Source organism: Oncorhynchus mykiss, chromosome 16, assembly GCF_013265735.2.
Source record: "Oncorhynchus mykiss isolate Arlee chromosome 16, USDA_OmykA_1.1, whole genome shotgun sequence".
NCBI lineage: Eukaryota > Metazoa > Chordata > Actinopteri > Salmoniformes > Salmonidae > Oncorhynchus > Oncorhynchus mykiss.
In genome coordinates this window covers 32,455,958-32,468,300 of record NC_048580.1, presented here as the reverse complement: position 1 = coordinate 32,468,300, position 12,343 = coordinate 32,455,958, and the positions used below count along the sequence as shown (strand labels likewise).

Genomic DNA, 12,343 nt, shown 5'->3' with positions numbered 1-12,343 from the left:
ATTTGAAGTTGCATAAATACAAAGCACGTGCTAAGGTACCATGCATCTGGCATGACACCAAAACATATAGCTAATTGCTACTCATATGGAAATTGGCTAACTCCTTTCATTACTCTAATAATGTACAACAATCTACGTAGAATAACAAAGCATATTACACTGGAAACAGTAACAAAACTACAGTATTGTATATTTTACAATTCGTTTGCATGACGCACGAGCAAAGCAATACAGCTAACGGCATACATGAAAGGCATTGCAATTTGTGTGAGTAAATGCAACCAAACCAACATTGAGTAAGCAACTCTATCAATAACAAGATTATCATCATTAGCTAAATGCTTGAATCGAACTTACAAACAAATATTTTCCAAGGCTGAAGCGTGACAAGAAATAACTACACTGAAAGACCTGCAGCCTAGTGTTGTTTTTAGCTGCTTCTATGGTTTTAGAACAATTCTCTACTTCCTGTTTGCGTACAGTCTAAGTACCAGAAAGCTCCACTAGGGGGCGAATAACACCATGGAACACAATGAAAATCCATTTTAACCATTGTAATAGAATAATCTGTTACCTCCTAACAGGATGGCAGCACAGGGACTATTGCCCTGCAAATGTCCTTCACTCTTGCTTTGATGTTCTCGTCAGATTTTCCTGCTATTCCATAAATTCAAAGATTCCATCTTCGACTATACCGGTCATTCTCGTTTACCTTTGACTCCATTTGAGTGAGTTCCTTCTCTTGCTTTGCAACCTGAATGTTCAATGTTGCGTTCTGCTGCTTCAGAGTTTTTACTTCTTCAGCACTGAAATCAATTGATTTATTCAGGTTAACGATACTGTTAGTGTTCTTTTACACCCAATCCATGATGTTATCTGCGCTCTCTTTGATTTTGGCCGTGAGAATGTGGACGATGTTGTGCTGTAGCTTGCTCATTGATGGTTCACTTCTCAGCTTCTTTGGAAGTTGCTCCTTGGTGGGGGTATTCGGGTATGAATCACATTCATCCCCTTTTTTTACACTGCAAGCATATGAGTGTGTTTCAACAATGCCTCTTTTCTCCTTGGAAGTTTCAACATCCATTATCTCAGCAACAGTTTGGTCATGTCCTGACTCCATGCTACTAGCTATGAAGACGTTAGCAGGCTAACTTAACTACACACGCTGAAACTTTTCGATAACTAACGTTTTTTATTTTATTTTTCCTTTATTTAACTAGGCAAGTCAGTTAAGAACAAATTCTTATTTTCAATGACAGCCTAGGAACAGTGGGTTAACTGCCTGTTCAGGAACAGAACGACAGATTTGTACCTTGTCAGCTCGGGGATTTGATCTAGCAACCTTTCAGTTACTAGTCCAACACTCTAACCACTAGGCTACCCTGCCGCCCCAACGTTAGCTTGTTCGTTGGAAATCTTCAAAAGTTTGATTAATTACAGTTTGTTTAATTAATTATTTTTGTGAAAAAACTAATTTCAACTGCAGTCTAAAACTATAAACCTTGTGAGAAAACCCTAAAATTGATCCTCAGCTAGAAATGTTAAACCCCCTCATGCCGACATCTTGAGCATCCCCCCCAAACAGTGTCCATGCACCGGTTTTAAGGTGTTTGACCACAGTAAAAGGCCAGCAACACTCCGTATTATTCGGCCCCATGAAATGACACCATATATACATTCTACAGACCCTACTTAGTATTCCCCAAAATACGTTTACTATGGCACCCATAATTTAGTAATATAATAATAGTTTTTGCTCTTTAAGCAATACAATATATGTGTTACATATACAGTGAATCATTTGTGGCATTTATTTGAAAACCCAAATGTAACACGTTTAAAAATCCAAATGCAAATGTCACGTAAATATAAACAAATATGCTTCATTAATCTTTAGACAATTATTTTCCATATATCATGAATAGAAACAGGCTATTGACACCTTTCTATTATTACGTAGGGAGTTTTATTTTGAAACATCACTCTATTTCGTGCGCCGGAAGTACTTTTTTTAGTGTTGCTAATGGCACGCTGATTGTTCAGCATTCGGAAAAATGGCAGCTCACAGGTGCAATATTTTTATGTTGGTGTTCGTTCTTTGTGGATTAACATATGTGTTAGTTAGAGCGGAGATAGAAGACACAAATCATGTGAAAGATGCTGAAAGCGTGGCCGTTGATATTGCACCGAAGGCGAATATAGGCGCGTCACTGCGATCAACTAAAACCGAGGACCAAACCCAGGCCGCTGAAGAGGAGAGGCAATGGGAGGCCGAAACGAACCCTGTAGATGCCCCAAGCGACAACAAAGCTGACCATGTCCATGATACCATGCAAAACCTTGACAGTCGTCCAGCACCGTATGTAAAAGACCAAACTCAAGAGGCAGCGGAAGAGGAGAGGCAATGGGAGGCTACCGAGGTCAAAGAAGCTGACCATGTCCCTGACACCATGCAAACCCCAGACGTCCCTCCACCAACGCCCGCAAAAGATCAGTTTCAGGAAGAGTTGGTGATCAGACCATTGCATTCTGGGGATATCTATGCCAGCTTCCAGTTCCGCACCATGTGGGATACAGACTTCTTACGAGGAAGTAAAGGTATAATATGATGTGTGGGTCAATCACATAATTTATCAAGTAGTCACACAGGGACACCACCAGTCATCAGTGCATATCCAGCACAGGAGGTTGGTGGCATCATAATTGGGGAGGACAGGCTCGTGGTAAGGGTAGGAGCAGAGTAAGTGAAATGGTATCGAAGACATGGTTTCCAGGTGTTTGATGCCATTCCTTCCGCTCCGTTCCAGCCATTATTATGAGCCGTCCAACCCTCAGCAGCCTCCACTGAATTCGTCATGGTCCTGTAGACTCACAGAGCAGGCTTTTGTTCCAGCCCAGCACTAAACATTTTATTCAACCAGTCAAGGGCTTGATAAGTTGAATAGTTGAACCAGGTGTCTTATTGCTGCTGTGCTATGTTGACTAGCTGTGCATTCATTGTCATCAGTACATAGGACCTAGCCCTAATTTGTATGAGGTATGTCCACTGTCCAGTGCACACTTTTGGGAGATTATAGGCCTAGATCTGGTACGTGCACACCCCTAAACTCAAGGATGGATTTTATGAACTACATATCAAGTCAACATATTAGTGTTCTATGAAACTCACTGTTTCCTCCCAAATGTTCATTTTCAGTCTCCCACTACCGACTCTTCCCAAAGTCGCTGGGCCAGGTGATTTCAAAGTTCTCTGTGCGTGAGCTCCACATCTCCTTCACTCAGGGCTACTGGAGGACCATGCAGTGGGGCCAGCCATTCCTACCATCGCCCCCTGGTGCTGAACTGTGGGTATGGTTCCAGGACACTGTCACTGAGTGAGTACATATAATATACTGTGTATTTATTTATCCTTACAAGTTCACTTTCTTTATTCTAGAAGATAATGGAGTAGCTTTAGATCTGTTGAATCATTGGTAGTCAGTTCTTGTGTCAACAAGAGCTGTATGAATACATATGTGTGGCTCTAGGCTTGTTCATATGATTTTAATCCCTTTTTGGCTGTACCCCTTTTGATTTGAATGAAACCTTCCATACATTTTGTCCCATGGAAGAAGTTGTCAGAAAGTGACTTCAAATGGATGTCAAACTCAACCATTTCTATTTTCCAGTGATGAAGACACTGTTGATGTATCATGGTGGGGTATGCAAAATGGTTCAAATTTGAGCACCTCTATCTCCAGACTGTTTTGGCATTCAGTTCCAAAAAGACCCTTTCTGACTACTTCTACCATGGGCAAACACGTATGGAAGGTTTCATTCAAATCAAAAGGGTTGCTGTCAGAAAGTGGTTGAAATCCTATGGAACGACCCTGTAGTCTCACCCATTTCGTAAACTATGACCGCAGGTACCGCTATTATTTGCTCCATTGAGTCTTCGCCCATGAACATATCACAACATTTGACAGGCATGTCTATCTTGTGGCTGGTTGCAGATACTACCATTCTCCCAAACTATATCGGCATTAAAGTGATATAGTTGTCTACTGAAGTGAATGATCCAGTGCCTTCAGAAAGTATTCACACCCCTTGAATTTTTACACATTTTGTTGTTACAAAGTGGGATTAAAATGTTTTTAATAGTTTTTTTGTTTTTGTCAATGATATACACAAAATAATTATCTTCACTATCTTGATTTATATCGTTTGTGTTAAATCACCTTTGGCAGAGATTACAGCTGTGATTCTTTCTGGTAAGTCTAAGAGCTTTGCACACTTGGATTGTCCAATATTTGCACATTTTATTATTTAAAAAAGTGTCAAGTTCTGTCAAGTTAGTTGTTGGTCATTGCTAGACAGACATTTTTAAGTCTTGCCATATATTTTCATTTTTTTTTAAAGTAAACTTTAACTTAGGAACATTCAATGTCAACTTGCTAAGCATCTCCAGTGTATATTTGGCCTTGTGTTTTAGGTTATTGTCCTGCCGAAAGATGAATTTATCTCCCAGTGTCTGTTGGAAAGCAGACAAGCAAATCCTCTAGGATTTTGCCTGTGCTTAGCTCTAATTCTGTTTCTTTTTATCCTGAAAAAGCTGTCATGTGTTGTTGGATTTGCCCTAAACATAACGCTTTGTATCCAGGACATAAAGTTAAGTTCTTTGTCACATTTTTTGCAGTTTTACTTTAGTGCCTTATTGCAAACAGGATGCATATTTTGGAATATTTGTATTCTGTACAGGCTTCCTTCTTTTCACTCTGTCATTTATTTTAGTATTGTGGAGTAGGCCTAACTACAATTTTGTTGATCCATCCTCCGTTATCTTTTGTCAGAGCCATTCAACTCTGTAGCTGTTTTAAAATCACCATTGCCCTCCTGGTGAAATCCCTGAGTGGTTTCCTTCCTTTCCAGCAACTGATTTAGGACGGTCGCCTATGTCTTTGTAGTGACTGGATGTATTGTTACACCATCCAAAGTGTAAAATTAATAACTGCACCATGCTCAAAGGGATATTCAGTGTCTGCTTTTTCTTTTAATCCATCTTCCTTATAATTAAGTGCCCTTGTCTGCGAACCATAGGACAACCTCCCTGGTCTTTGTGGTTGAATCTGTGCTGTTCACCTTGGACCTTAAAGATAATTGTATGTGTGGGGTACACCAATAGGGTAGTGATTTTAAACATGTTAAACACAATTTTTGCACATCCATGCAACTTATTATGTGACTTGTTAAGAACATTTATACTCCTGAACTTTAGGCTTGCCATAACAAAAGGGTTGAGTACTTATTGGCTGAAGACATTTCAGCTTTTCATTTTTTAAATTAATTTGTAAACATTTATAAAAACACAATTCCACTTTGACATTATGGGGTATTGTATGTAGATCAGTGACACAATTTCAATTTTAAATTCAGGCTGTAACACAACAAAATGAAGGTGTGAATTATTTCTGAAGGCACTGTAACTGTACTCTTCGTTTGATCCTTCGTCTTATAGTGTGGACGGTGCCTGGAAGGAGCTGACTAACGTTCTCTCAGGGATCTTCTGTGCCTCCCTGAACTTCATTGACTCCACCAACACGGTGCAGCCCAGTGCCTCCTTCAAACCTCTTGGCTTGGGCAACGGTAATTTTCCTCACACTCAACAGTCTCTACAGTAGCTCGCCTACCTCTGAACTGAGAGCAGTGCTCATGAAGCACCAGAGTGAAACAGAGGTACCAGCTGTAATTGTCCAGTAAGGAACACTTCTACGGTGTGACCATGAATATCATCCCGTGCCAACCAATGCTTTGTCGTCATGTCAAACTGAAAAGACAATGCCATGTGTCTTTACAGCAGGGGTGGGCAATCCTATGTCTGGTATTGGGGGAGTTTTTACTCAAGCCAAGCGGTTAAACACCCCATTCAACTACCTTACTAGTCATATTCAGGTGTGCATCTTGGCTAGAATATAAGACTGCAATCTTACCAGCCCTGGTGGGGTAAGAATCCTACTCCTGAACAGAGGGCAGTGCTTTAGAAGTGCCATATTTTTGTCATATGTTCTTTAAAGGAATCTCAAAGAAGTTAGTTAAAGATGTGAAACACTACGGTAGTGATGTGTGACTCCATAATGTCTTGTCTGTTGATTTTTGTCGTCTCATGTACCTTCTTTGTGTCCTCTAATCAGTAACAGACCAGCGCTTCCTCCGCTATGCTGTGTTGCCGCGGGAGATCGTCTGTACTGAGAACCTGACTCCGTGGAAGAAACTCCTTCCCTGTGGCTCCAAGGTACCTGTCTGTCTTATGTTTGATGCTCTTATGAAAGTTGCATCTAGCCAAAGCTTTAGACTTTCGTACAATACATCTGAAGTCTGCATAACTCCTATTTGTGCAATGGCTTCCTCCTTGGCTTATGTGTTTGGCTTTGGGTGGTTATTTTTGTTATCCTTTTATTGTAGTTGACTTTGTATGTATGTGTGTGTGGTGATTAACCATGTCCTTCATGTTGCCCCTCCTTCCACTAGGCTGGTCTGGCAGTCCTGATGAAGTCTGAGAAACTCTTCCACAGCAGCTTCCACTCCCAGGCTCTACACTTCAGACCTGTGTGTCAGGTAATACAGTTTGTAGTGCACATACACTACCGGTCAAAAGTTTTAGAACACCTCATCAATCTAAATATATATATAACATAAACTCAGCAAAAAAAGAAACGTCACTTTTTCAGGGCCCTTATCCTTCAAAGATAATTTGTAAAAATCAAAATAACTTCCCAGATCTTCATTGTAAAGGGTTTTAACACTGTTTCTCATGCTTGTTCAATGAACCATGAACAATGAATGAACATGCACCTGTGGAACGGTCGTTAAGACACTAACAGCTTACAGACTGTAGGCAATTAAGGTCACAGTTATGAAAACCTAGGACACTGAAGAGGCCTTTCTATTGACTCTGAAAAACACCAAAAGAAAGATGTCCAAGGTCCCTGCTCATCTGTGTGAATGTGCCTTGGGCATGCTGCAAGGAGGAATGAGGACTGCATGTGTGGCCAATAAATTACAATGTCCGTATTGTGTGACGCCTAAGACAGAGCTACATGGAGACAGGATGGACAGCTGATCATCCTCGCAGTGGCAGATCACGTGTAACAACACCTGCACAGGAACGGTACATCCAAACATTACACCTGCGGGACAGGTACAGGATGGCAACAACAACTGCCCGAGTTACACCAGGAACGCACAATCCCTCCATCAGAGCTCAGACTGTCCGCAATAGGCCGAGAGAGGCTGGACTGAGGGCTTGTAGGCCTGTTGTAAGGCATTCGTGTTTATCGTCGAAGGAATGAGCTGACGCCTGTACTTTGGAACGGGATCGATTTGGATGTGGAGGGTCCGTCATGGTCTGGGGCGGTGTGTCACAGCATCATCGGACGGAGCTTGTTGTCATTGCAGGCAATCTCAACGCTATGCGTCCCAGGGAAGACATCCTCCTCCCTCATGTGGTACCCTTCCTTCAGGCTCATCCTGACATGACCCTCCAGCATGACAATGCCACCAGCCATACTGCTTGTTCTGTGCGTGATTTCCTGCAAGACAGTAATGTCAGAGTTCTGCCATGGCCAGCGAAGAGCCCGGATCTCAATCCCATTGAGCACGTCTGGGACCTGTTGGATCGGAGGTCGAGGGCTAGGGCCATTCCCGCAAGAAATGTCCGGGAACCTGCAGGTGCCTTGGTGGAAGAGGGGGGTAACATCTCACAGCAAGAACTGGCAAATCGTGTGCAGTCCATGAGGAGGAGATGCACTGTAGTACTGAATGTAGTTGGTGGCCACACCAGATGCTGACTGTTACTTTTGGTTTTGACCCCCCTCCCCTTTGTCCAGGGACACATTATTCAATTTCTGTGGGACTTGTTCAGTCTGTCTCAGTTGTTGAATCATGTTATTTTCATACAAATATTTACACATGTTAATTTTCCTGAAAATAAATGTAGTTGACAGTGAGTGGACGTTTCTTTTTTTGCTGTGTGTGTGTGTGTATGTATATATATATATATATATATATATATATATATATATATATATATATATATATATATATATATATATATATATATATATATATATATATATATATATATATATATATATATATATATATATATATATATAAATATATATATATAAATAAAAAAAAGCAAGTCGCAAGGTGTAGGCAAGGCCATAAGCAAATAGGTAACCTGGGATATGACTAAAAAGTTAAATCGGTGTGAATTCTTTCCACAAATAGATAGATCTTGCTACCATGGAAAGGAAAATACCTATCTATTTTTGTTAACTTTCTATTCAAATGTATTATAGTGAGAGGATCTTTCTTTTGGGATATGAAATAAGCTTTAGTGCATATGGAACATTTCTGGGATATTTTATTTCAGCTCATGAAAAATGGGACCAACACGTTACATGTTCATATTTTTGTTCAGTGTAGTTGGTCGTAGTCATTTTTTTATGTAAGAGTGTAGGAATAGAGAATCTTCGTTAATTGTCTCACGGTCTTCATTGTCTCAAACAAAACCACTGGTTTCTCCTTCCATGTTACATCTTTCCATCCTATCCTAATCCCATTTGAAATCTTGTCACTTTTGATGAGCCCCAGCATTGATATGACACTCTACGGTTGTTTCAGGACTGGAAGTGCAAATCCACAGTGTGGGAGCTGAGACAGACACTGAACGTGGTGTTCGACCTGCACACCTCTGGCCAGGGCAAACGAGGTGAGAAGTCTCTTGCATTCAATATTATACCCCTTTCACACCTAAGCTGAGCCGAACTGTACTGCACTGGCCTGTTTATGCATCCACCATATATTTGCTGGAAACTTAAAGGAAAATAACAGAGCCAGCACAGTACGGTTCGGGTCTACATGATAGTGTGAAAATGGTATAAGTAATTTCACCCCACTACTGCTAAAACACACCGGTGTTACCAAGATCTACTGTACCTTCCACCGATTCATGTAGGTGCTAGGCTTGAACGGTATATCATATATATGTACTCTATACTGGGGTATTTGGGGAAAAAATACGGGATGTTTTTTCAATACTGTCAACTATTTGAAGTTTTTCAATAAATCTGAATATTTTTAGCTTTTTAAGCAAATACCTGCAGTGTAATAAATTAGGAGATTAAGCAGATTGCGTTCTTCATTTTACCTTTCTCGTGAGTCCAGCTGTGTATTAGGTTTAACTTGCTAGTTAGCTAAGTAAGTGGCTGAATTAATAAGGAGGTTGGGCGTCATATAGTTTTATCTTTCTGCCGTGTTTGAGAAGTCAAATCGCTTTGGATGAGTTATCTGTACAATTGCCACTGCTGCCATCTTGATTTCCTTGCGTTTATTTTTTTCTCCTCTCCATTCTCGGCCCGTCAGCTTCTTCCCCCTCTTCCCTGAGCAGAGCAGGCAGGCCCATGGCCATAGCGACTCCACAGACTCAGTGTGTACACATGTTGCTCCAGAGCCAGTACTATTCTTCCTTCAGACAAGCATGCATCAAAACGTTGTTCTTTTGCACAATGTGTCTAGTTCATATTTGTTTGAAATTGCCCAGACTCACCAAACATTACATTCGGTGGCACCTACCTACACTTGTATAAACGTTATGAGCTGGATTGCCTGTCTTTGCAATTAGTTTATTTTCAAATGTTCTTAGCTTTCTGGTAATGGTCGCCCCCTGTGGTCTTTAAAAAAGAAAAATGTGCGCCCCTTGTGTACTAAGACGGTAATACTGTAAATCCCGTGATGAGAGAAGGACGGTATAAACATTTGGATACCCCACAACCCAGGTAGGTGGATTTGCGTGCTAGCTGGATGATACAAAGCAAAAAGGGCATGTTTTTCAAATAAAATCAAACTGGATTTAAAGTGCATTTAAAGTTGCAAAACCCATTAGTGAAACAATAAAATTAAAGAAATAAAGAACAACTTTTCATATAAAAGTTGCTTATGTCTAATGTGGTGTACTGACATGGACCTTTCTGTGCCCCTTGAAAAAGACTGTTCAATACCTTTTTAAATACAAAAGGGGCCAAGATGAATGTGATGTTACAATGGTGATGTTGGTTATTGGGTGTTTTGACAGAGTGGTCCCTGTTCAAGATGTTCTCTCGCACCCTGACTGAAGCCTGCCCGCTGGCCTCCTCCAGTAAAGTGTACGTGGATGTCACAGACAACCCTCAGGTCTGCATCTTTACATGACTGTTAACTTTACCCAACTCCACATTCAATTCAGTTGGCAGACAATCTTACTCTTGAGTGCATACGCATTATTGTTAATTAATTGATTGGCAAATCAATATTTGTCTATTTGTATATGAATGCTTGCATGTGTGTGATTTGTTAACTCTAAAACATCAGACAACACTATGGAGAAGTGTTATTCTATGGTAATTATGCAGGCAGGTGTTGTTGTATTTCCCCTACAGGGAGAGCTGTTTGAGCTGAGCCCAACCACTCCCCTGCTCAGCCAGGCTGTGGTGCTTGGGGACCGGAGAACCTACTCGGTCTATGACCTCACTAACCAGGCCACGTTCGGACAAACGCGCTCCCTCAACATGCTGCTGCGCTGGCGAGCAGCCGAGAGTGGTGAGTGGCCTGTAAAGAACACAACACGCTGCGTTTTAATTCCAGAAAATATGTTCTTTCCCTCGACTGTCTGTTCCCCTCCCTTCACAAATTGCTGTTACACAAGTGGAATAAGGAACAATCCCTATCCGTCTTGTATAATTACAAAAACTGCTCAACCCCATTTTACAATACAATTATTATGCAGTTACTAAAATACTAAGAAACTGCATGTTAATACAATGTTACTAGTATAATTTGCAGTTATTGCCAGGGCTGTTGCGGTGACCGTATTACCGCCACTCCGGCGGTCACGAGTCATGAAGACAGTCAAATTCCACATGATCGCTTAGTCATGTTAATTAGGCTTCTCCAAGCTCTGATGCTGCTGATGATCATTAGTAGCCTACCAAACTTGCTGACTGCCTGGCATACTCAGCACTCTCTTGTCCCTCTAATCACTCTGACATCAATGCAAATGTGTTTGAAAATCTGAACAAACACTAAATGAAAGCCCATGAGCTCATGTTGTGCAACATTTCTGTAGGTTATGCAATTGCGGGAGAAAACAGAGTGATGGCCTCTACTAAAAAGAGGAGGATCCCATCAGCTTTCTATAGGCTAGGCCTACTATATTTATTTCTTAACTTTTCTAATATTAAGGCCATAGGCTATGCTCCTGTTTGGAAGATAAACAATCTGGCTGGCATGAAAATGAACACCGGTTTCAAGACCGGTGCATGGTAATGGTCCATTCTAAATCAAAACAAATTTCTCACACCTTATTTACTATATGTAAAGACAAGATTAAATCCATAATAGTCGGATTGGTGACAATATTAGCCTATCACTTGTGAATTATATACATTTGAAGTCAGAAGTTTACATACACCTTAGACAAATATTTAAACTCACTTTTTCACAATTCCTGACATTTAATTATTGTAAAAATTCCCTGTCTTAGGTCAGTTAGGATCACCACTTTATTTTAAGAATATGAAATGTCAGAATAATAGCAGTGATTTATTTAAGCTTTTATCACATTCCCAGTGGGTCAGACGTTTACATACACTCAATAAGTATTTGGAAGTATTGCCTTTAAATTTGACATTTTCTATAGGATTGAGGTCACGGCTTTGTGATGGCCACTCCAATAGCTTGACTTCATTGTCATTAAGCCATTTTGTCACAACTTTGGAAGTATGCTTGGGGTCATTGTTCATTTGGAAGACCCATTTGTGACCAAGCTTCAACTTGAGATGTCTTGAGATGTTGCTTCAATATATCCACATCATTTATTTTCCTCATGAAGCCATCTATTTTGTGAAGTGCACCAGTCCCTCCTGCAGCAAAGCACCCCCACAACATGATGCTGCCACCCCTGTGCTTCACGGTTGGGATGGTATTCTTTGGCTTGCAAGCCTCCCCCTTTTTCCTCCAAACATAACAATGGTCATTATGGCCAAATAGTTATATTTTTGTTTCATCAGACCAGGGGACATTTCTCCAAATTGTACAGTCTTTGCCCCCATGTGCAGTTGCAAACCATAGTCTGGCTTTTTTGTGGCGGTTTTGGAGCAGTGGCTTCTTCCTTGCTAAGCGGCCTTTCATTGTATGTCAATATAGGACTCGTTTTACTGTGAATATAGATACTTTTGTACTTGTTTCCTCCAACATCTTCACAAGGTCCTTTGCTGCTGTTCTGGGATTGATTTGCACTTTTCGCATCAAAGTACATTCATCTCTA

General features: G+C 40.7%; 1 protein-coding gene across 1 annotated transcript in view; it reads left to right on the top strand.

The window, feature by feature from the left end:
* The first annotated feature begins 1,989 nt into the window (after positions 1–1,989).
* pigt (phosphatidylinositol glycan anchor biosynthesis, class T) overlaps positions 1,990–12,343 on the top strand; it is a 30,085-nt gene continuing 19,731 nt past the window's right edge. Inside the window, exons 1-8 of the mRNA XM_021565618.2 lie at positions 1,990–2,598; positions 3,197–3,374; positions 5,495–5,622; positions 6,168–6,268; positions 6,505–6,591; positions 8,665–8,752; positions 10,115–10,212; positions 10,458–10,617. Coding sequence (XP_021421293.1) covers positions 2,055–2,598; positions 3,197–3,374; positions 5,495–5,622; positions 6,168–6,268; positions 6,505–6,591; positions 8,665–8,752; positions 10,115–10,212; positions 10,458–10,617 — 1,384 coding nt within the window. The 5' untranslated portion in view covers positions 1,990–2,054. The remainder of the gene's footprint in view (positions 2,599–3,196; positions 3,375–5,494; positions 5,623–6,167; positions 6,269–6,504; positions 6,592–8,664; positions 8,753–10,114; positions 10,213–10,457; positions 10,618–12,343) is intronic.